Below are 20,476 nucleotides of genomic sequence, written 5' to 3' on the forward strand. Positions count from 1 at the left end.
CAAGGCGGAGATGAAGCTGAGTCGGATGACAACCCCCTGCATCTCACCTATTGTGCTCTGAAACCGGTTTGGCTGGGTGCTCCCATACAGGGACCCTCGTTGCTCCTGAGGCCCTGGCGGTGCCCTGTGTGGACGCAACGCTGCTGCTCGGGCCCTGCCTCCCCGCGGCCGCGGGGTCACCCCACTGTGTCCTGCCCGGGACCGGGGGATTCCGCCCGGGGCCTGCCCCTCGCCCTCCCCCGGGCGGGGTCAGGGCGGTCTCGCTCCAGGCTCCGCCCCCTCGGGCGCCGGCCCCTGCCCCTCGTCCCGCCATCCGACCGCCCTCCCCGAGTCCTGCTGAGCTTCCATTGGCCGGGAGGGCCCGTCCTCCGCCAATCAGCGGGTCGGGCTCCCGGAAGTGCCCCTCCACGTGTCGGGCTGAGCAGATGGCGGTACCGCTGCGCGTGAGCGCTCGGCGGGTCCCGGGGCGGGGGGGGGGCGGATCCGAGGGGCGGCGGGAGGAGCCGGGACCGGGCGGGCTCGGGGGATCCCCAGGGAGGTCGGGCTTGGCTGGGGGCGGTTGAGGCTGGAGCGGGGGGCGGGATGGGGTGTGGGCGAGGCGGGTGCCGGTGCTGATACGAGATGCGGACGGGGTGCCGGTGCCGGTATAGCCTGCGGGTGGGGCGGGGGTGCCGGGATGGGGATGTGAGCGGGGTGATGGGGCTGGTGTGGGGTGCCCGTGTCGGTATGGGGTGCTGGTGGGGCGGGGTGCGGTGCTGACCCCCTCGCTCAGGGGCGGCTGCGAGCGCTGGCGGCGGCGCTGGGCGGATGCGGGCTGCTGCTGGGCTCGGCGCTGGCGACGGGCGACGAGCGGCTCTACACGGCGGCAGTGATGCCCGCGCTCCGCGTCTTTCCCCCCGAGACCGCCCACGGCCTGGCCATACGTGCCGCCGCCTTCGGGCTGCTGCCCTCCGCCCGTCCCGACGACCCCGCGTTGGTACGGCTCTGTGTCGGGAGACCGGGGGTGAGGGGTGGCGGGGGGTGACGGCCGGGGGGTATCGCAGGGCCCGGGGGGGGGTGAGCCGGCGGCCGGGTCCCGTCCCAGGGTGACCCTGGACCTGTCGCGGTCCATGGTGGGGTGATGAGCTCTGCCCGCCGGTGGAGGTGCCCGGCAGGACTCCTGGGGTGGCCCGGGGTGCAGGAGGTGGCCCTGGCAGGAGCCGTGGGTCCCCCGGGGCAGGCAGCTGAGGAGGACACTCTGCGGGGCAGAGGGGGTGGAGCGGCGGGGACTGGGGCTGCTCCTGCCGGGGCTGGAGAGAGGCCGTGGCTGTAGCTCCTGGCGTCGGTGGGCTCTGGACCTCCTGGCTGCCGGTGTGTGACCCAGCTCCTGCCCCACAGGAGGTGCGAGTCCTCGGCCAGCGTTTCCGCAACCCGGTGGGCCTGGCAGCTGGCTTCGACAAGCAGGGCGAGGCTGTGGACGGGCTGTACAAGATGGGTTTTGGCTTTGTGGAAGTAGGGACCGTCACACCCAAGCCCCAGGAGGGGAACCCCAGACCCAGGGTCTTCCGGCTGGTGGAGGACGAGGCGGTCATTAACAGGTGGGATCTAAGGGTGGCTGCTCTGCGGTGTCTCACAGACTGGGCATCTATTGGCGTGGTACCGGCTCTGTGGTCTGTGCTGTGGTGACTTTTGGGTTGGATGTGCTGAGCAGAGCTGCTGAGGCCGTATGTCTCCTTCGTGTCTCTCCTGCGTCCTGCTCAGGGCTTGTGGACATCAGCCCAGCCCTGAACCACGTCTGTTCTCGTGCAGGTATGGGTTCAACAGCCATGGCCATGCTGCAGTGGAACGCAGGCTGCGGGCCCGCCAGGAGACACAGCTCAGGCTCACTGGTGGTGAGACAAGCTCATAAGCCTTTGCTTTTGGTGTCTGCAGGGTGGGTTTACGGGTCTCCCAGGTAGGTGTAGGCCAGGAAAGGTGTGTAACACCAGTGTCCAGGCACGGGAAGGCCCTGGCCAGAGCAAGGTGCACTCAGAGAACAGGAGCCCTCTTGGGTCTGTAGCCTCTCCCCCTTGGGACTGTGATCAGGCACCTTTCTACTGCCATTTTCTCTGTGACAGAGGCTGTGCTTGCTGTTTTGGGCAGGACGTATCTGCAGATACTAGCCAAAGCCAATATGACCCCAGCTGGGCACTTTCTGAGGGCCACCTCCACTGGGTGGCCAGGCTGGAGGCTGTGGTGCTGGGAGGTGCTGACCGGGGCACCGGTGGTGATGCTCCTGTGAAACACATGGGCTGCATATCCCAATAGTGATTTTAGCTGGTCCTGGGGCCTCCCTTGTCAGGCACTCTGGCCTCTTAGGTGGCAGTTGGTCCTGCTGCCCTGGTTCAGCCATTTCTGTGTTCCAGCGGGGATGCCCCTTGGAGTCAACTTGGGCAAGAACAAAAATTCTACCGATGCTGCAGCTGACTACGTGGCTGGGGTCCGGACGCTGGGCCCTTTGGCTGACTACCTGGTTGTGAATGTGTCCAGCCCAAACACCCCAGGGCTGCGGGACCTGCAGGGCAAGGCTGAGCTGCGGGACCTGCTGACCAAGGTGGGTGACCCTCACAGCCAGCTCAGACCACTCCTGCAGCACTGGATGCATCCCATCCCCTACAGCACCTGCTGTGCTCCAGCCAGTGGGTTTGCCCCAGCACAGGAGAGGAGTGTGGTGGCTCCCCAGAGTGGTGGGCAGAGCCACCGAGATGTCCCCTGCTCAGCTGCTGGTGCGGGGTTCACCAGGGTGCTGTACTCCAGCAAAGGGCATGTGAGCAGTGAGGCATTGCTCTCCGCTCTGCTCCTGCAAGGGGGCAGCGAGCCACCCAACCCCACAGCATCAGGACTCGCTGTGGTCCTGTGTAGGTCCTATGCCCCAGGCCTTGTGCCACAGGATGCCTGTCCTATCAGTGGTGCCATGTGGGGAGGGCAGCACCTGTCCCTCTGCTGCCCGTGGCGATGGGTGCATGCATCTCCCTGACCTGGGGCAGGAGGTGTTCCCCCACCACACGCTGCTCTGTGCCCATGTGCGTCCCCATGCAGGTGCTGGCGGAGAGGGATGCGCTGCCCTTTGAGCGCAAGCCAGCTGTGCTGGTGAAGATTGCTCCTGACCTCACCACACAGGACAAGCAGGACATCGCTAGCATCATCTGTGAGGTGAGGAGGTGGGAAGGGGAGGCTGGCGAGGAGCTGGGCTGGTGTGCCTCCTGCCTCACCTCGCAGAGCATGGGGGCAGGACCCCGGTTCTCTTGGCAAGTCACCCCTCTGAAGGGACAGGTGGACCTGCAGCTCTCTGGCTGCTGTAGGGACGGTGTCTCAGGTAGCTCTGAGTCTGCGAGGGCCTGTGTGCATCACCCAGACCTCGGGGATGGTCAAGGCAGTGAGAGGCATTGTCCTCAGGCACATTGCTGGGGCACTTGCTGGGGAGATCCTGGCCTGGTAGCCTGAGGATGAGAGTGGGACCTGCTCATGGCAGCTGTGTCCCCATGCTGCTGCCCCCCTCAGCTAGGTGTGGACGGGCTGATTGTCAGCAACACCACCGTCAGCCGTCCCAACAGCCTCCGGAGCAGGCAGCGCACAGAGCCCGGGGGCCTCAGCGGGAAGCCCCTGCGGGAGCTCTCCACGCAGACCATCAGGGAGATGTACTCCCTCACCCAAGGTAGGGCCAGAGCAGGGCTTGGGGGCACCTGCTGGCATTGTCTGTGTTGTCCTGACCCCACACCTGCCCACAGGCCGGGTGCCCATCATCGGGGTGGGTGGGGTGAGCAGCGGGCGTGACGCCCTGGAGAAGATCCGTGCTGGAGCCTCGCTCGTGCAGATGTACACAGCGCTCGTGTACCATGGGCCACCGGTGGTGGGGGCGGTGAAGCGGGAACTGGAGGAGCTGCTGAGGTGAGTGAGGGACCAAGCACCCTCCCAGGGAGTCCCTGGGCCCAGCGTGGCTCTGGGCAGCCATGTGCTGGTGCACAAGCCGTGGTACCACAGGGCTGAGCCACAATGCCAGGCTGGCCCAGCCATCACACACATCCCTATCCCTGATTAGGGAGCAGGGATTCGAGAACGTCATGGAAGCAGTTGGAGCAGATCACCGGTCCTGACACACTGCGGAACCAAGGTCTAGCCAGGAGGAGCTGCACTCAAGCAGGGACAGGTCTGATGTTTCCAGTGCTGGTCAGGCTGGGACTGAGCTGAGGTCCTGGTCCCAGCCCCTGACGAGGGTCAATGATGGGTGAAGCTGGGACTTCACTGGTGGGGAGCAGGTGATGGGGCCTCCACGGTGGTGCTGCTGTCCAGGGTCACATTTTGGCTTTCCTGTGGGTTGGGGTCCCCAGCAGAAACCAGTGCTGGGTAAGGCTCTGCTGGGCAGTGAGGAAGGCCTCTGAGGGGACAGCCCTGTGGGTTGTAGGCAGTCCTGTGCCCTGGTTCCTGCTGCAGCGCTTCTCCGTGGAGGTCACACACCTCCCTGCCCAGAGCCATGGGCCAAGCTGTGTACTTGGTGTCCCTTCTGCCAGGGACCCTGCAGCCTGTGCTGACTGCTCTGGCCGGCGCTTGATCCTCCTGCACCGCAGCCTCCGCAGGAGGGTCTGCCCTCCACACATGGTCCTGTAACAAACCTGCCAGCCTGGGGTCCTGCCCGAATGTCAATAAATGTTTGGCTTACCTGGTCCTGTGTGCTCCTCTGGGGACACCACTTGGGTCGGGGGGATGCAGCCTGGCTCTCCTCAGCTGAGCGGGATCAGCTCTCTTTATGTTGTTCCCAGTCAGTGCGTCTTTTCCCAGTGGTAGAAGCTGCAGGGTAGCTGGGCTCTGGGTTGGATCCACACAAAGTTCACCAGATCTCCTCTCGCAGAGACCTCTGCCTGAGGCTGGGCCCCTGGGAGGAGCTGGGCAACATTTCTTCCCTTTGCTGCCAGTATGTAGATGTTTGGAGACATCTGTGGTTATGCCCTGTCACTTGTTATGGAAAGACGCTGTTTGTTCACGCTTCTGGAGGCTGTTGGCTTTGTCCTTGGGGTCTCCAGCATTGGCTGCTGCTTTACCCCGGACTCCCTGTGGTTTCCTCAAGCCTGCTCAAGATGTTTTTTCTTGAGCAAAACATCTTGACCTAGACACGGCGTTCCCTCTGCAGCTTCTTGCAATCCACCCTGCAGAGCAGGATTGCATCACAGCACTTCACTCCACCAAACCTGTTTACAGGAGAAGCAGGACTGCTGACTCCACTCTCGGTGGCCCTCGGCTCACATCAGGGTTGTCACCCAGCTGCTCCCCAGCTTCTGCAGCCCTCTGCACCGGCCCCTTTATTTCCTAGCTTCTCTGCTTTGGACAGAGGATGCTTACTGCTGCTCTAAGAGGGATGTAACCTGGTCTGTTGGCCAAGATTTTCATGTGCTTTCTCTGGAGAGGGCCTGGGAGGCACTCGCTCTCCCAGGCTGAAGGTGGCTGTCATGCCTGTGGGATCATTAGCTTGTTTCACCTTGTCCCACAGGACTCCTGTCTGTGCTGTGCAGGTGATTTGTGACTGTGGCTGGAGACATTCAGTGCCTTGCACTGCCACAGCAGTTGCCGGTGGTGTTGGCCTCGAGCGTGGCTCTGCGCTGCCACAGCCTGGTGCATGGGCTGAGGTCTGTGCCCCTTGGGCAGGCTGGGGCACCTTCCTGCAGGCAGTCCCTTTGAACTAACCTGGAGGCTGCCGAGTGGGCACCAAGGCACAGTCGCGTGTGTGCCCACCACCACCAGGGCACGGCAGTCTCCTGTGGAGGGACAAGCCTGCTGTAGTGGGACAGGGCTACCTAAGCCTGCTACCATCAAATGCCACAGCACCTTTCTAAGTGCTGGCGTGGTTCACGGTTTTGGGGTGGCCTCACTGCAACACTGGCACCCTGGGGTAGGTAAGGGGTGTGTGTGGTGTGCTTGTCCCTGTCCCCTCCACTCTGTGCTGCCCCTTGGTTGTGCTCCTGCTGGAAGCAGATTCTGCTCATGGGAGCAGGCTGACGTGCTCTGTCCTACGCCCTTGCTGCTGGCCGGCCACATCCAGCTGGTCACTGGCCAGTGATTGCTGGTGCAAGTTCCCGTAAGGCTGGGCTGGGCCCTGGCCTCTGCTGGCAAACAACCTGCACCCCAGGGGTCAGGGGTTGCCAGGACACGGGTCTGGAGCCCACTGGTTGGGAAGGGGTGGGCTCTTGTGGGAAGACGGCTTGGCCACAGTCCCTCGGAGCCTGCAGCGAGCTGGCATGGGACATGCTGCACCCCTCGGCCAGCTGGGCTGGTGCTGCCCTGAGCCCTGCTGCGCTCCAGATTTGTGGGGGGCTGGCAGGGTGTGCCCTGGATGTGGGCAGAGCCAGGCACAGGATGGGACGGCACTTAGCTCCTGTGCCCCAGCTCCACCTGCCAGCACTGGGGTGGTTGTCTGCACCCTGTGGGGCTGCTGGGTGCCCCCACAGGGACTGCTTTAGGTGGTGGCACAGGGCAGTTTTGCAGGGGGCAGGGGCTGGCTCTGCTCTCTGTGAACCTCAGCTGGTGTCACAGCGCCAGGGCACCAACATCTGCAGCCAGATCCCTCCCTGCATATTTGTAGCTGCAAAATCCCGGAAACTCTTGGCACAGTGGCTTCCCGTGGGGGCTTGGCAGGCTTCCCGGGAGCCTCTTCCAGGCCGGCTGTGAGCCAGGTGGGGCTTTTTGTGCTCCTCCTGCTGGGAAAGGTGCTGGCTGCATACATCGGGTCAGGAGGTCTGGAGCACATGGGGCTGCACCAGGGAGGGAGGTAGCAATAAAAGGGATCGGGAGGGAGCCCTGAACAGCATCGACCTACAGAAGGAAGCTGCTGTGAGGAGAGAGAGCTACAAGCATGGGGTGAGCGACGTTGATGTGTCCCTGCACTTCCTTGGTGCAAGGACACCTGTCCCTCTCCTGCTTGCCTGGCTGAGGACCTGGCCCTGCTGTGGACTGTGGCAGGACCCGTGTTGGGACTGAAGCACTCTGGGTCCCAACACTGCAGCCTCATCCTCCACAGCAGCAGGGTTCAGGTATGGCCCAGGTGACTTCTTCAGGCTGTGTCTCTGCTGAGTGTGCCCTCTCTTCCCTGCAGATCTTCAGTGCTGCTGATTGCTGGCCTGGCCTGGGCTGTGCTGGAGACTTCAACTGCCACCGGTACCTTCCAGGGCAAGGGTGGGAGCACTGGGGCTCGGATGAAGCCAGGGGCAGTGTGGCAGGGAGCAGGCGTGGGGCAGGGAGGACAGGACAGGGGAGGGACCTTCTGGAGGTGAGGGCAATGTCCTGGGCTGGGTCTTCTGGGAAGCTGAGCATCCCGTGTCTGCAGAGTGGAGCTGTGCAAAGCCTGCGGAGATTGAACATGGCTACGTGGAGCACCTGATCAAGTACCGCTGCAACCCATACTACCAGCTGCGCGGCTCTGCTGATGGTGAGGCACGTGGCATGGGCACAGCACCCAGAGACAGGGCTTGTCCCCAGCTCGAGGGGATGTATGGGGCTGCCCCAAAGCTGCATGATACAGCCCCCAGCCCCCCACCCCGCCTTCCTCGGGGGGTGCTCCTGCAAGCCCTGGGGAGGTACAGGTACTTCCACACCTTCCTGGCTGTGGGGTCCATCCCCCCAACCTTGCAGGGCAGGGCTGCTGACTGTGGTTTCCCTCCAAAGGCACATACAAGTGTGATGAGGATCATGCGTGGGTGAGCCCTGAAGCTGGCAAGGAGGTGCCCGTCTGCGAGCCAGGTGAGAGCAGAGCAGAAGGGGCTGGGGCTGCGAGGGGCAGGGCGGGTGGGGGGCTGTGAGCAGTCTGTCTGGGCAGCCAAAGGACTGCAGGGGCTGCTCCCAGCCCCCATCTTCAGTGCTGCTCCCTGGGGCTGCTGTGGGCCAGAAGGCACCTTTTGCCTGCCGGCCTCAGAGGGCTCACCAGGGCGCTGCTCTGCCCTTTGCAGTGTGTGGGAAGCCGAAGAACCCCCCCAGTCAGATGCAGCGCATCATTGGGGGCCTGCTTGCTAGGAAGGGCAGCTTCCCTTGGCAGGGCCGGCTGGTGACCCGCCACAACCTCACCGTGGGGGCCACGCTCATTGGTGACCAGTGGCTGCTGACCACGGGCAAGAATGTCTACCTGAACCACAGTGAGAATGCCAAGCCAGAGGAGATTGCCCCTACGCTGCAGCTCTTCCTGGGCAGCCAGAAGCAGCCTGCCTTGGACATCGAGCGCGTGGTGCTGCACCCTGGCTACCCAGAGACTGTGGATCTGGCCCTGCTGAAGCTCAAGCAGAAGGTGATCCTCGGCGAGGAGGTGATGCCCATCTGCCTGCCCCAGAAGGACTACGTGCGCCCAGGGCGGGTGGGTTATGTCTCAGGCTGGGGCCGTGGCGCCACCTTTGCCTTTCCCAACATGCTGAAGTACGTGATGCTGCCTGTGGCAGAGGGCGAGAAGTGCAGGCAGTACTACGAGGCACGGAATAAGTCCTACTGGGTCCAGCCCATCCTCAGCAATGACACCTTCTGTGTGGGCATGAGTGAGCTGCGGGAGGATACGTGCTATGGGGATGCCGGTGGTGCCTTCGCCGTGCAGGACCCCGATGATGACACCTGGTATGTGGCTGGCATCCTCAGCTATGACAAGACCTGTACAGCCTCCAAGTATGGTGTATATGTGGACGTGCAGCGTGTCCTGGACTGGGTCAAGGAGACGGTGGCGGCTGCCTGAGGCGGGGCCAGGGGGGAATAAAACTGCTCTACACCCGGCTGCAGGTTCTCTGTGTCTGTCTATGGCACTGTTGGGGGTGTGCATGTGTGTGTCTGTGTGGAGGGGTGAGCGTGTGTGTGTACCTGCCCCTCTGGGGGAGGTGCCTATGGGGTCCACACAGAGCTTCCCCTGGGGGGGTGGCTGGGGAGCCTTGTCCAAAGGGACTGCCTGGGACTCTGTGGGGTTCTTCCTCCCCCTGGCTCTGGTGCAAGTATAGGTGTCTGTGGGGTTCTCCCCCTGCTTCCCCCTGCCATGTGAATATGACTGGTGCTGGGCCAAGATGTCAAGCCCTGTATTGTTTAGGGGAACAGGCACCCCATGAGATGGGAAGAAGTTTGTGCAGGATGGGAAAGCCCTCTTCTGGAGTGTCTGGGGACAGACATACATGTCTTTCCTGAGCCTGAAGGACAGGAGTGTCCAAGGGGCAGCAGGGGGTGCTGGCAAGACCCCTCGCAGGCCAGGCTTTGATGGCTCACGGCTGCGGCTGGCCCCACATGCTCCAGATAGTGCTGGGGCGGCCTCACTGCAACACTGGCACCCTGGGGTAGGTAAGGGGGGTGTGTGGTGTGCCTGCACCCTCCCCTCCGTGCTGCCCCGTGGTTGTGCTCCTGCTGGAAGCAGACTCTGCTCATGGGAGCAGGCTGATGTGCTCTGCCCCGCGCCCTTGCTGCTGGCCGGCCACATCCAGCTGGGCACTGGCCAGCGATTGCTGCTGCGAGCTCCCCTAAGGCCGGGCTGGATGTATGGGTGGGTGTCTCTGGGGTTCGCCCCCCTCTCCGTGTGTGTGAGTGCCTCTAGGGTTCTCCCCCACTCCTTGTGTGTGTGTAGGGGGGGTGTCCGTGGGGTTGTCGCGCCCGCCTGTAGGGGCGTCCCCTCCGCCGCTCCCTTCCGGCCGCGCCCTCCACGGCCGGAAATCGTCCTGTGACCACGTGACCCCACATAGTTTCCCCAAGCCGGAAGTCCGCCGAGAGACCGATAGCACGTCTTGTCTAGCGCTGGTTGGACTCTGTGGTGATTGCCGCTCCTATAGGCTCTGCCCGCTGTGTCTATGGTGCAACCGGGCTAGAGCGGCTCCTCTCGCGGAGCACTGTGGGGCGGCTATGGCGGCGCTCAGGGAGCTGGTTTACTGTCGCTGAGGCAACTGCAAGCAGCTGTCGGGTTTGTGGGACCGGGACGAGGGGCGGTGGGGCTGGGGTAGCGCTCTGGAAGCCCTCCGGCACCGACCCTCCCGCTGACCTGTGCTCCGCAGGCCCCATGGGTTCCCGCCGCGGCCCAGCAGCCCGGCCCTGCCTGGCGTGGTAGCGGTCGGCGGCGATGGCCATGGCGGAGGAGAGCGAGGAGTCGCTTCACCGGCTGGCGGGGACGAGCCCGGACGCCGAGGCCGGCGGGCTGGTCCTGCGGAAGCGGAGCGCCGCCGCCGAGCAGCACATCTTTAAGGCACCGGCGCCACGGGCCTCCTTGCTGGGCCTGGACGTATTGGCGGCCCAGAAGCGACGGGAACGCGAGGAGGAGGCAGCCGGTGGAAAGCGATCCCGGGTCTCCTCCTACAAGGACTGGGAAGAGGGCCGTGACGAGGCGGGAAGCCCCGAGGAGGATGATGATGATGAGGAGACCAATCGGAGCAGCCGGAGTGCTCGCAAGGACAGGTGGGGTCTGCATGGGGGTTCCCGGTGCTTCACAGCTGTTGGGTCCCCGCTAGGGGGAACGAGCGTGAGCGTGGGGTATGAGCACTGTCAATGTCTGCAGGGGCTGCACCCTGTAGCAGGCAGGGCCGTAACCTCTTGTGTGGTGGGAAAGTCTTGAGATCTCCTCAGGGGACGATGGTGGGGCATCTCTATAGATCTGAGGAGAAACAGGAAAAGCTCTTTCACTAGCGCCCTCCCTAAGGCGTTATGGGCAGGAGTGCTTTTAGATGCTGTTAGGCCTGCAAACAGCAGCCATCCTAGTCATGAGACTGTTTGCTTTCTGATGGCAGTGGTCTGGTTGGAAGCGCACGTGTCCGAAAGCATCAGCAGACTTGGTGGGCTGTTAGCAAAGGATGGAGAGAGCACTTTTAACTATAAGCTTCTGCTATAGCAGAGGTTAGATCTAGAGTTGTATAAGACAAGTCAAGGGCCAGCTCATTCTTTAGCACCTTTGAGGTTTTCTTCTCTCTGCTCTGCTTTTCCAGGCATTACCGTTCTGTCCATGTGGAAACACCGTCCTACACAGGGGGTGTCAGTGAGGAGTTTTGGGAACGCAGCCGACAGCGGGAAAGGGAACGTCGGGAACATGGTGTTTTTGCCTCCTCCAAGGAGGAGAAGGAACGAAAGAAGGAACGCAGTAGGGATCGGGACCATGATCGTAAACGGGACCGTGGTAACTGCTCAAAGACCTTTGTAACCCTTCCTGGTTAGGATTTGAGTTTGTCCCTTAGCCTGTTTGTAGTCCTTAGGTAATGTTCCCGGTGTTTTCTGAAGCAGTTGTGGGAAGCCCATTTGTGCACTGGGTGCCTGATTTTTATTTTTTTTTTTTTTGTGCAGAGGAGCGGGACAGAAGTCGTCACAGCAGCAGATCAGAAAGAGATGGCTCATCAGAGCGGAGCAGCAGGAGGAGCGAACCAGAGAGTCCCAGACATCGGCCCAAAGGTAGGAGTGGGACCCAGTGAGAGTTTTCATGTGAGACCTAACAGGAACGGGGGTCTTGTTCTTTTTTTCTTTCTAGTTTCCTGCTGTTTTTATCAGGGCAAGTGTGGGTAACAAAGCCTGTATCTTTTAACATTTGTGGTTAGGGCAATCATAAAACTCCTAGCTCAACTTGGGTGTGGAAGCAATCTGCCAGCTCTGTATGTGTGAGAATCTGTCTGATCTCTGTGCAGCGGGGTCTATTCTGGGTCTGTGTGATAGAAGTGTGGTCCTTTGGCAATTTTCCTTGGAATCGCTGGGTTGGCCCCTTAGGAGGGCACATGGGTATCCTCTCTCCATGTTCTTTGCTGGAAGGTGTAAGGTGGCTCCAGGTGCCTGGGGTCACTTTGAACATCCGGTGTCACACCCCATCTCCTCTGCTAGATGCAGCTACGCCGTCTCGCTCCAGCTGGGAGGAAGATGATAGTGGCTACAGCGGTGCCCGCCGCTCACAGTGGGAATCTCCATCACCCACTCCTTCCTATCGAGACTCAGAGCGCAGCCACCGGGCATCATCGCTGCGGGACACTGACCGGAGAGAGCGGGACAGGTATCGGTGCCTGGGGTTGCTGCTGTGAGCTGCTGAGCTGCAGAAAGGGGAGGGCGTGAGTAAGAGTAGTGCCTGGCTGCGGTCACCAATTCCTCCCTTGTGCTGTTTTTTCAGGTCTGTGAGGAGCAGGTACTTGGATAAGACGCCATTGCCCACCCCGTCTTATAAATACAATGAGTGGGCTGACGACCGAAGACACCTGGGGTCCACGCCGCGGCTGTCAAGAGGGAGAGGTGAGGAGCCTGGGCTGGGCTGCCTAAGCTGGGCAGCAGAGGAATCCACTTCCACTGGAAGGGCTCTAGGATTTCCTCTGAAGTGGCTGAACTGACCAGCTCACCCTCTCCAGGGCGGCGTGCGGATGGGGAGGAGGGCATCGCCTTTGAGACGGAGGAGGAGCGGCAGCAGTGGGAGGACGACCAGCGGGTAAGAGCCCGAAGGCGGGCGAGGAGCGGGGTGGACAGCGGGCTCGGGGCTGCTGTGCTGGGCTGGCCGGGCCGAGGGGCCACTGCTGGCCAACGGAGAGCGGTGGGGAGAGGGGGTGCGGTGGGCGGGCTCCCCCCGGCGGCCAAACCGGGAGCGGCGGGAGGGCCTGGGCCGGCAGAGCTCAGGGCTGCACCTCTCCCCTCCCAGCAAGCTGACCGGGACTGGTACATGATGGATGAGGGCTACGACGAGTTTCACAACCCCTTGGCCTACTCCTCTGAGGAGTACGTGAAGAAGCGGGAGCAGCACTTGCACAAGCAGAAGCAGAAGCGCATCTCGGCACAGCGGCGGCAGATCAATGAGGTAGGGGCGAGACGTGGAGTCGGCTGCTCTGAACGTGTGGGCACTGCTTGTTTTGCTGCCCCTTGAGAGATCCGCCTTGTGGAAAATGTCTGTCCTGTGTTTCCTTGGAGACAGTCTTGTTGGCCATGTGTTTCACGTGGCCAGTCTGTTTCTCGTACCCTGATGCTTCCAGTTACTCTTCCTTCTCTAGTGCTTACTTTCAGGTTCCCTAGGCTGGAACCATCGGTTTCATCCTGTTGTCACTGCGGGGCCCGACCTGAGCTCAGTGTTCTGGTGTGATCTCTCAGGCTTTCTGTGAGGCTTCTGTGTATTTTCTGATAGGTTGTTTCCTGCAGGATAATGAGCGCTGGGAGACGAATCGCATGCTGACCAGTGGTGTCGTTCATCGGATTGAAGTGGACGAAGATTTTGAGGAGGATAACTCCGCTAAAGTGCATCTGTTGGTGCACAACCTCGTGCCCCCTTTCTTAGATGGACGGATTGTCTTCACCAAGCAGGTAGAGACTGTGGCTGAAGGTGCTGGTGGCAGGGAGCTCCACAAGTGTAAACTCTCTATACTGAAGCAATACCTCTTTCCTCTAGCCAGAGCCAGTCATCCCTGTCAAGGATGCCACCTCAGATTTGGCCATCATAGCCCGGAAAGGCAGCCAACTGGTGCGGAAGCACAGGGAGCAAAAGGAGCGTAAGAGGGTATGCTGTGACGTTTTGGTTTACTACCTCACTGTACACATGTTATGTAGTGCCTCACGGCCTTCATTTGACTTTGCAGAGTACAGGTTTTGGTGGCAATGATGATAAGGAGTTCATATTTTTATATTATGACCTGGGACATCGTGGCAGCCCAGCTCATTGCATTGTCTCGTAAGCAGCTGCTGTGATGTGGTTTTTCTTAGGCACTGCCTGGGACACAGATCACTGTGCACTTGTGCAGAGGAGTCTGATCCAAAGGACATTTGGATCATGGGAGAAGAGGGAAGGTAGCTTAGGGACAGTCAGCAGTCAATATGGCAGCAAGATACATCATGTCACATCTCAGTAGAAGAGTTGTGAGAAGGAGTATGCAGTAAGGTAGCATATTAGGTTTTGGGGGTGTTTTCTAGGGATTATCTCTGAAGCTTATGAGATAGTTGTGAGGAAAGCACTGATGTGTTCCTTGTAAATTGAAACTGAGCCGGATTTGAGCTGCGTATACTATGAGTGGAATGGTGGTGGAAGCTAAACTGGTATCAGGCAAGAGCAAACACCAGGGTGAGAGAGGGGCCTGTGAGCACCTGTCAAGAGCTGGAAGATTATCTCTGGTTCAGATTTGTGTAGGTTTAAGTTAAAAATTAATGGAATGATCAGCAGCTGGAACCATTTTCTTAGGAGGTAGTTGGTCATCCTGTGCCTGAGGTCTCTGTATCTAGACCAGTGTCTAAGAGCTCTGCTCAGTTCACTTGGAAGAGGGGAGCTTGTAGGAATGGGGTGTGTGTTCTGCGTTGTAGCATTGGCAAATTGTGGGGCTAATATTCTTTCCTAGTCCTATGAGTAGAATTGGAAAAGAATGATTTGTCAGTCCTTGCTGCGGCAAAGTGATTTTCACTGAATTTCACTGAATTTTTTTAGAGTTGGAAGGGACCATAGAGATCATCTCGTCCAACTCCCCTGCTGAAGCAGGATTGCCCAGAGCATGTCAGAGCATGTTACTCAGGACTGCGTCCAGGCGGGTCTTGAAAATCTCCAGAGAAGGGGACTCCACAACCTCCCTGGGCAGCCTGTTCCAGGGCTCTGTCACCCTCACCGTGAAGAAGTTTTTTCTCATATTTGAGTGGAACCTCCTATGTTCCAACTTGTGTCCGTTGCCTCTCGTCCTCTCACTGGCAACCACTGAAAAGAGTCTGGCTCCCTCCTCCTTCAACCTACCCTTTAGATACTTATAAGCATTGATAAGGTCTCCCCTCAGCCTTCTCTTCTCCAGACTAAAGAGTCCCAGCTCTCTCAGCCTTTCTTTATAAGGGAGATGCTCCAATGCTGCTCTCTGTCCTTCCAGGCTCAGCATAAGCACTGGGAGCTGGCAGGCACAAAACTGGGAGACATTATGGGGATCAAGAAAGAGGAGGAGAAAGACGAGATGGTGACAGAAGATGGCAAAGTGGATTACAAGTAGGACCTTGTTTTGAATTAATCTTGCTTAGCCAGTGATGGGGGCTGTAGGCATAGCAAAGTATGTGGAGAGGCAGTTTCAGGACTTCTGGTGTTTCCTTAGGACTGAGCAGAAGTTTGCTGAACACATGAAAGAAAAAAGTGAAGCCAGCAGCGAGTTTGCCAAGAAGAAATCAATCCTGGAGCAGAGACAATACCTGCCCATCTTTGCTGTGCAGCAGGAGCTGCTCTCCATCCTCAGGTATGGCTGGTAGGGAGCTGGTCATAGAGCATCCCCAGGCCATTGGTCTACGTCTCAGGAACCCACATGAGAAATTCTCTTAGATTCATGGCCCGTTTGGAAGCCATACCCTCAGGAAACAAAGCCCGTTGAAGTGTGTGGTTGGTGGCAGCTCTCCTGCCTGAGTGGGGTGACGCCTGGGTGGCCAGCCAGGGCTGGAAATGCAAAAGCCCTTCTTTGTGGTGTGTGAAGAAATACTATTTTCCTTTCTTCAGAGACAACAGCATTGTGATTGTGGTGGGGGAGACAGGGAGTGGGAAGACAACTCAGCTGACGCAGTACCTCCATGAGGATGGCTACACAGACTACGGCATGATTGGCTGCACCCAGCCCCGCAGAGTGGCGGCAATGTCAGTTGCCAAGCGGGTCAGTGAAGAGATGGGGGTGCGTCTGGGAGAGGAGGTGAGTCTGGTGGTGGGCGCAGGGGTGCAGCCTGATGACAGTGGGTGCATGGGGCTGTTGGAAGACTTATTAGTATCTCTGCTCTCCCAGGTGGGCTATGCCATCCGCTTTGAGGACTGCACGTCTGAGAAAACGGTGATCAAATACATGACGGATGGGATCCTTCTTCGTGAGTCACTGCGAGAGGCTGACCTGGACAACTACAGCGCTATCATCATGGATGAGGCACACGAGCGCTCACTCAATACTGACGTGCTCTTTGGCCTGCTTCGGGAGGTGTGTGTGAGCCTGGGCTAGAGGACAGCAGCGTAGGGCACATGAGCTGCTCTTAAAGCAGAGTATTGGCAGGGGCAGCCTTTCTCTACCAGGTCTGGGAGGGGGAAGCGGAGCTGCCATGTCTCTGTCTACGCTTGCTGCTCCAACATCCTGGTCTCTGGTTCTGGGGAGTTAAATCTCCCCTAGTGCCCAAGTGCTGCCACAGGCTTGCTGGCTAACTGTCAGAAACTCTGTGTACAGAGATTTTTGCTGGCTTAAGGCTTCCTCGACTGAGGTCAGCAGGTCTTTTTAACTGCACAGATCATATAATGTCTGTGTTCCCTGGCATTAGTGTCCAGTGCCTCTAGAATACAGCAGAAGCTCTGTCCTGTGCTGTTGTCTCTGCAGCTGTGCACAAATGCCCCTTCCTTATTGTTCCTTTCATCTGCTGTCTAGGTGGTGGCCCGGCGCTCAGATCTGAAGCTTGTTGTCACCTCGGCCACCATGGATGCAGATAAATTTGCATCCTTCTTTGGGAACGTTCCTATTTTCCACATTCCTGGGCGCACTTTCCCTGTTGATATTCTTTTCAGCAAGGTATGGTCACTGTTGCAGAGGGAAGTTCTGTTGTGACGGGAGGGGGTTGTGACTTGGGTGTACTGCACTCTGGGTACTGGGGGTGGACAGAAAGGACAGAGGAGGAGTAGCCATGCTATGATACAGTCTTGCACACAGCATGGGGCAGGTGGGATTATTGGTGTCTGTAACCTGGGCTGTGCCTTTCAGACCCCACAAGAGGATTACGTGGAGGCTGCAGTGAAACAAGCTCTGCAGGTCCATTTGTCTGGTGCTCCTGGGGACATCCTCGTCTTCATGCCTGGCCAGGAGGACATAGAGGTGAGCTGGAAGGGCAGGCGCTGTCCTACCCCCTTGTTATTTTGATCTTATGTTTACACTCCTCTTTGTGTCTAGGTGACCTCAGAGCAAATTGTGGAGCACCTTGAGGAGCTGGAGAAGGCGCCTGCTCTTGCTGTACTGCCTATCTATTCTCAGCTACCATCGGACTTGCAGGCCAAGATCTTCCAGAAGGTGCTGATGTGTGTTCTGTGATGGCAGTGGGGATAGGGGAAACTAGTGCAGGGAAGACTACTGAGCCATGAGTAAGGGGTTTCAGACATGCCTTTTGTATTGCATGTGGAGAGTGAGAGAAAGCATTTGCCCCCCTCAACTTCCCAAGAGTCATCCCTGTCCTTCTGGGTTCTGTGGTGCTGCTCTGTGCTCTACCTCAGTGGTGCAGAGGCCCTTGCCCAGGGATTTGACTGATGTGCAGTATGTTTGCAGGCTCCGGATGGGGTCAGGAAGTGCATTGTTGCCACTAACATTGCGGAGACCTCACTGACAGTGGACGGCATCATGTTTGTGATTGACTCTGGCTACTGCAAGCTGAAGGTACGCCAAGATTTCCTGTCCTGTTATGTCTGTGATCTCTGGAGTTAGATTTGAGGGTGTTCTGAGGTGGTGACCCAGACTTCCTTTTGCTACAGTCTGTTCTTCTTGTGCCTTGCAGGTTTTCAACCCCCGTATAGGCATGGATGCACTGCAGATCTACCCCATCAGTCAAGCCAATGCCAATCAGAGGGCAGGCCGAGCTGGACGAACAGGCCCAGGCCACTGCTTCAGGTAGGCATGTCACAGTGTTCCTGTCATATCTGCAGCTTGGCAACAGTTTATATATTATTTTTTTCTCACTGGAGCTATTCATTATCTTGAACTTTTGGGGGGATGAGGACAGTAGTCAGGCCTTGAGGCCTTCTCTTTTGGACTCAGTGCCTCTGCAGAGAAAAGGATATGCTCCAGTTTCTTCCCTTGCCCATCTTCATCTGTGGCTGTTTGGCCCTTGATGCTGTCAGGATAACAGCCAAGCCAAAGGCAGCTTTCTCAAGGTTTTGCTTTGAGACTGGCCTGCACCCAGGGAAGAACTGTGCTTGAAAGGGGTGTACGCTGTACTGCAGCCCAGGCACCCTTATGTGCTGAGGAGGCCACACTTTGGCCATGGTAGAGGTCATGGGGTCCTGCTGGATGGCCTGGCTGAGTGCAGAGCTGCTGCCCTGTGCCATGCCTGGCTGGGCTGGGCAGCGGCTGGTGAGTCAGTAAGGAATGCAGTGGCTTGAATGGGAGGAGAATGCTCTTGGCATCTGTTCTACAGGCTCTACACCCAGAGCGCGTACAAGAATGAGCTGCTGACAACCACAGTGCCTGAGATCCAGCGCACCAACCTTGCCAATGTAGTGCTTTTGCTCAAGTCCTTGGGTGTGCAGGACCTGCTGCAGTTCCACTTCATGGATCCGCCTCCTGAGGACAACATGCTGAACTCCATGTACCAGCTGTGGATCCTGGGTGCTCTGGATAACACAGGTATTGGCTGCTGGGGCAAGCAGTCAGTCCATGGGACTGGGACCTTCCCAGCTGCTGAACCCTATGCTGTTCCTACAGGTGGTCTGACCTCAACAGGACGTCTCATGGTGGAGTTCCCACTGGATCCTGCACTCTCCAAAATGCTCATCGTCTCCTGTGACATGGGTTGCAGCTCTGAGATCTTGCTCATTGTCTCCATGTTGTCTGTGCCTGCCATCTTTTATCGGCCTAAGGTACCTGTTTGCTTTGCTCTTCCAGCAGTTTGGTGTCTTCCCCTGACCATTGACTAACCTGTGTTCCTTGCTTACCCTTCAGGGCCGAGAGGAGGAGAGTGACCAAGTGCGGGAGAAATTTGCTGTTCCAGAGAGTGATCACTTAACGTACCTGAATGTTTACCTGCAGTGGAAGAACAACAGCTTTTCTACACTGTGGTGCAACCAGCACTTTATCCATGCCAAGGCCATGCGGAAGGTGAGGCTGCAGCTTCGAGGCTGGGGAAGGGAGCCTTAACGCAGGAGAGGGATCTGACTGCCACACACCTTTGCAGGTGCGGGAGGTGCGTGCCCAGCTCAAGGACATTATGGTGCAGCAGCGGATGAGCTTAGCATCCTGTGGTACTGACTGGGATGTTGTCAGGAAGTGCATCTGTGCTGCCTATTTCCATCAGGCTGCAAAGCTGAAGGTGAGAGATGTCTCTGCTGGTCTGGGGGCTTGAGAGGCCATGTCTGGGAAGAGGTGGGCTAACCGCACTTCTCTTTGCAGGGCATTGGGGAGTATGTGAACATCCGTACGGGCATGCCCTGCCACCTGCACCCCACGAGCTCTCTGTTTGGCATGGGCTACACACCGGACTACATTGTCTATCATGAGCTGGTCATGACCACCAAGGTGAGCTTGAGCTGAGAGCTAGCGAGAAGGGTGAGGAGCGCTCTGAGAGAGGTGTGAGGGCTTTGCTGTGACACTAGCAGAAGGGCAGTTCTCAGCCTTTCTCATCTATACCAACTAGGCATGTCTGTGTCATCTGCAGAGTCCTGTTTGTCCTTTTCCCAATGTTTTTTTTCTGGCCTATGTGGGACATGTTTGAACCTCTTTGTGTTCTCACCAAGTCCAGCTTGCAGCAGCTTCTGAGGCCAGGAGGAATTGTCTGGAAGGGGTATAGTCCCAGCCTGAGAAGTGCCATCAGCAAGTGGGGGAAGGAGGGAGCTGCCATGGCTCTAGAAATGGTGCCCAGGCCCTGAGAGTGCCATCCTGCTACCCTGGTCTTTCCTTCTGTCCCTGCAGGAATACATGCAGTGTGTCACTGCTGTGGACGGAGAGTGGCTGGCAGAGCTGGGCCCCATGTTCTACAGTATCAAGCATGCTGGCAAATCACGTCAGGTGAGTCTCCTGTCCAGGACGAGCTGGCAGACAGCTGGCCCACTGCATGCCTGTTCTAGTGCAGTGTGTGTGTGCGTGTGTTTTGATGTGGAGGGAACAGGCCTGTGGGCCTGCAGAGAGTCTGCTGCTGGCCAGCCTTCTGCCTGTCCCTGACCTGCTCCTGCCTTGCTCCAGGAGAACCGCCGCCGTGCCAAGGAGGAAGTGTCTGCCATGGAGGAAGAGATGGCTTTGGCTGAGGAGCAGCTGCGTGCCCGTCGGGAGGAGCAGGAGCGCCGTAACCCACTGGGCAGCACAAGGTAGGTGCTGGCCCTGTCTGGCCATGGGTTGCCTGCTTAGGAACAGGAGTAGTGAACTGTGTGGAGGATCCCAACTTCCTCGTGGGTGTTCTGGTGCAGGGAAAGGTTGCACATTCTACTAACCACCCTTGTCCTCTCCTGACAGATCTACTAAAATCTACACTCCTGGGCGGAAAGAGCAGGGAGAACCCCTGACACCACGACGCACCCCAGCCCGCTTTGGCCTCTAAAAAGGCAGTGCCTGTTGCTTTGAGGCTTAAAGACTTCCAGGAGCAGCTGAGCCTTAGGAGAGTGCCCAGCTCCTCTGATCACTGTACTCCGTGACGTGCTCTACAGCTTGTGGCCCAGGAAGGCTTTGGTGCTTGGCACTAATTTTGCTACAGAACAGAAATAATTTTATTTGTTTAAAGGTTGTCAGTCTAATCCTTGCTTTGTTTTGCGCTGCTTCTTGTCCTGGAGGTGAGTGTTGGATGGAAACAGCCCTGCAGAATCGTGCGGAGCTGGTACTGTCAAGTTGTTGCCCTGTAGAGTCTGGGACAAGGCACAGAATTACACTGA

At 58.5% G+C, this 20,476-nt stretch overlaps 3 protein-coding genes across 4 annotated transcripts; all 3 read left to right on the plus strand.

Moving 5' to 3' along the window:
• Positions 1 to 420: 420 nt before the first annotated feature.
• Positions 421 to 4,680, plus strand: DHODH (dihydroorotate dehydrogenase (quinone)). Of its 2 annotated transcripts, XR_012463522.1 has the most exons (10): positions 421 to 443; positions 773 to 976; positions 1,378 to 1,577; positions 1,789 to 1,871; positions 2,385 to 2,572; positions 3,058 to 3,171; positions 3,520 to 3,673; positions 3,747 to 3,906; positions 4,058 to 4,165; positions 4,527 to 4,680. XR_012463522.1 is itself a non-coding variant. In XM_074158069.1 (9 exons), exons 1-9 carry the CDS (start codon positions 426 to 428, stop codon positions 4,110 to 4,112), a joined length of 1,176 nt encoding a protein of 391 aa, XP_074014170.1. In that variant the 3' UTR covers positions 4,113 to 4,679. The 2 variants fall into 2 exon arrangements, 1 of the variants encoding a protein (XP_074014170.1); XM_074158069.1 differs by having other exon boundaries at positions 426 to 443; positions 4,058 to 4,679.
• A 2,130-nt stretch (positions 4,681 to 6,810) lies between these two features.
• LOC141471518 (haptoglobin-like) lies at positions 6,811 to 8,752 on the plus strand. Its single transcript, XM_074158083.1, has 5 exons — positions 6,811 to 6,864; positions 7,100 to 7,161; positions 7,331 to 7,432; positions 7,669 to 7,743; positions 7,950 to 8,752. The coding sequence occupies exons 1-5, from the start codon at positions 6,860 to 6,862 to the stop codon at positions 8,711 to 8,713; spliced, it is 1,008 nt and encodes a 335-aa protein (XP_074014184.1). The 5' UTR covers positions 6,811 to 6,859; the 3' UTR covers positions 8,714 to 8,752.
• Positions 8,753 to 10,001: 1,249 nt separating this feature from the next.
• Positions 10,002 to 20,339, plus strand: DHX38 (DEAH-box helicase 38). Its single transcript, XM_074157812.1, has 26 exons — positions 10,002 to 10,398; positions 10,923 to 11,110; positions 11,275 to 11,379; positions 11,800 to 11,965; positions 12,080 to 12,198; positions 12,312 to 12,388; positions 12,596 to 12,751; positions 13,087 to 13,248; positions 13,334 to 13,441; positions 14,781 to 14,893; positions 14,997 to 15,134; positions 15,389 to 15,575; positions 15,666 to 15,851; positions 16,287 to 16,427; positions 16,617 to 16,727; positions 16,803 to 16,919; positions 17,172 to 17,279; positions 17,398 to 17,510; positions 18,037 to 18,245; positions 18,324 to 18,478; positions 18,561 to 18,716; positions 18,793 to 18,927; positions 19,008 to 19,133; positions 19,527 to 19,622; positions 19,797 to 19,918; positions 20,064 to 20,339. The coding sequence occupies exons 1-26, from the start codon at positions 10,067 to 10,069 to the stop codon at positions 20,146 to 20,148; spliced, it is 3,711 nt and encodes a 1,236-aa protein (XP_074013913.1). The 5' UTR covers positions 10,002 to 10,066; the 3' UTR covers positions 20,149 to 20,339.
• The last annotated feature ends 137 nt before the right edge of the window (positions 20,340 to 20,476 follow it).

Source organism: Numenius arquata, chromosome 13 (assembly GCF_964106895.1).
Source record: "Numenius arquata chromosome 13, bNumArq3.hap1.1, whole genome shotgun sequence".
NCBI classification, from domain to species: Eukaryota; Metazoa; Chordata; class Aves; order Charadriiformes; family Scolopacidae; genus Numenius; species Numenius arquata.

Bases quoted from the DNA above. Each gene is read 5' to 3' on its own strand.
- DHODH (XM_074158069.1), top strand. The intron at 977-1,377 runs GTACGGCTCTGT...CCTGCCCCACAG, and splicing joins GTCCCGACGACCCCGCGTTG to GAGGTGCGAGTCCTCGGCCA. The intron at 1,578-1,788 runs GTGGGATCTAAG...GTTCTCGTGCAG, and splicing joins GACGAGGCGGTCATTAACAG to GTATGGGTTCAACAGCCATG.
- LOC141471518 (XM_074158083.1), top strand. The intron at 7,162-7,330 runs GTACCTTCCAGG...CCGTGTCTGCAG, and splicing joins GGAGACTTCAACTGCCACCG to AGTGGAGCTGTGCAAAGCCT. The intron at 7,433-7,668 runs GTGAGGCACGTG...TTCCCTCCAAAG, and splicing joins GCTGCGCGGCTCTGCTGATG to GCACATACAAGTGTGATGAG.
- DHX38 (XM_074157812.1), top strand. From the start codon at position 10,067: ATGGCCATGGCGGAGGAGAGCGAGGAGTCGCTTCACCGGCTGGCGGGG. The intron at 13,249-13,333 runs GTAGAGACTGTG...TCTTTCCTCTAG, and splicing joins GGATTGTCTTCACCAAGCAG to CCAGAGCCAGTCATCCCTGT. The intron at 16,428-16,616 runs GTATGGTCACTG...TGTGCCTTTCAG, and splicing joins TTGATATTCTTTTCAGCAAG to ACCCCACAAGAGGATTACGT.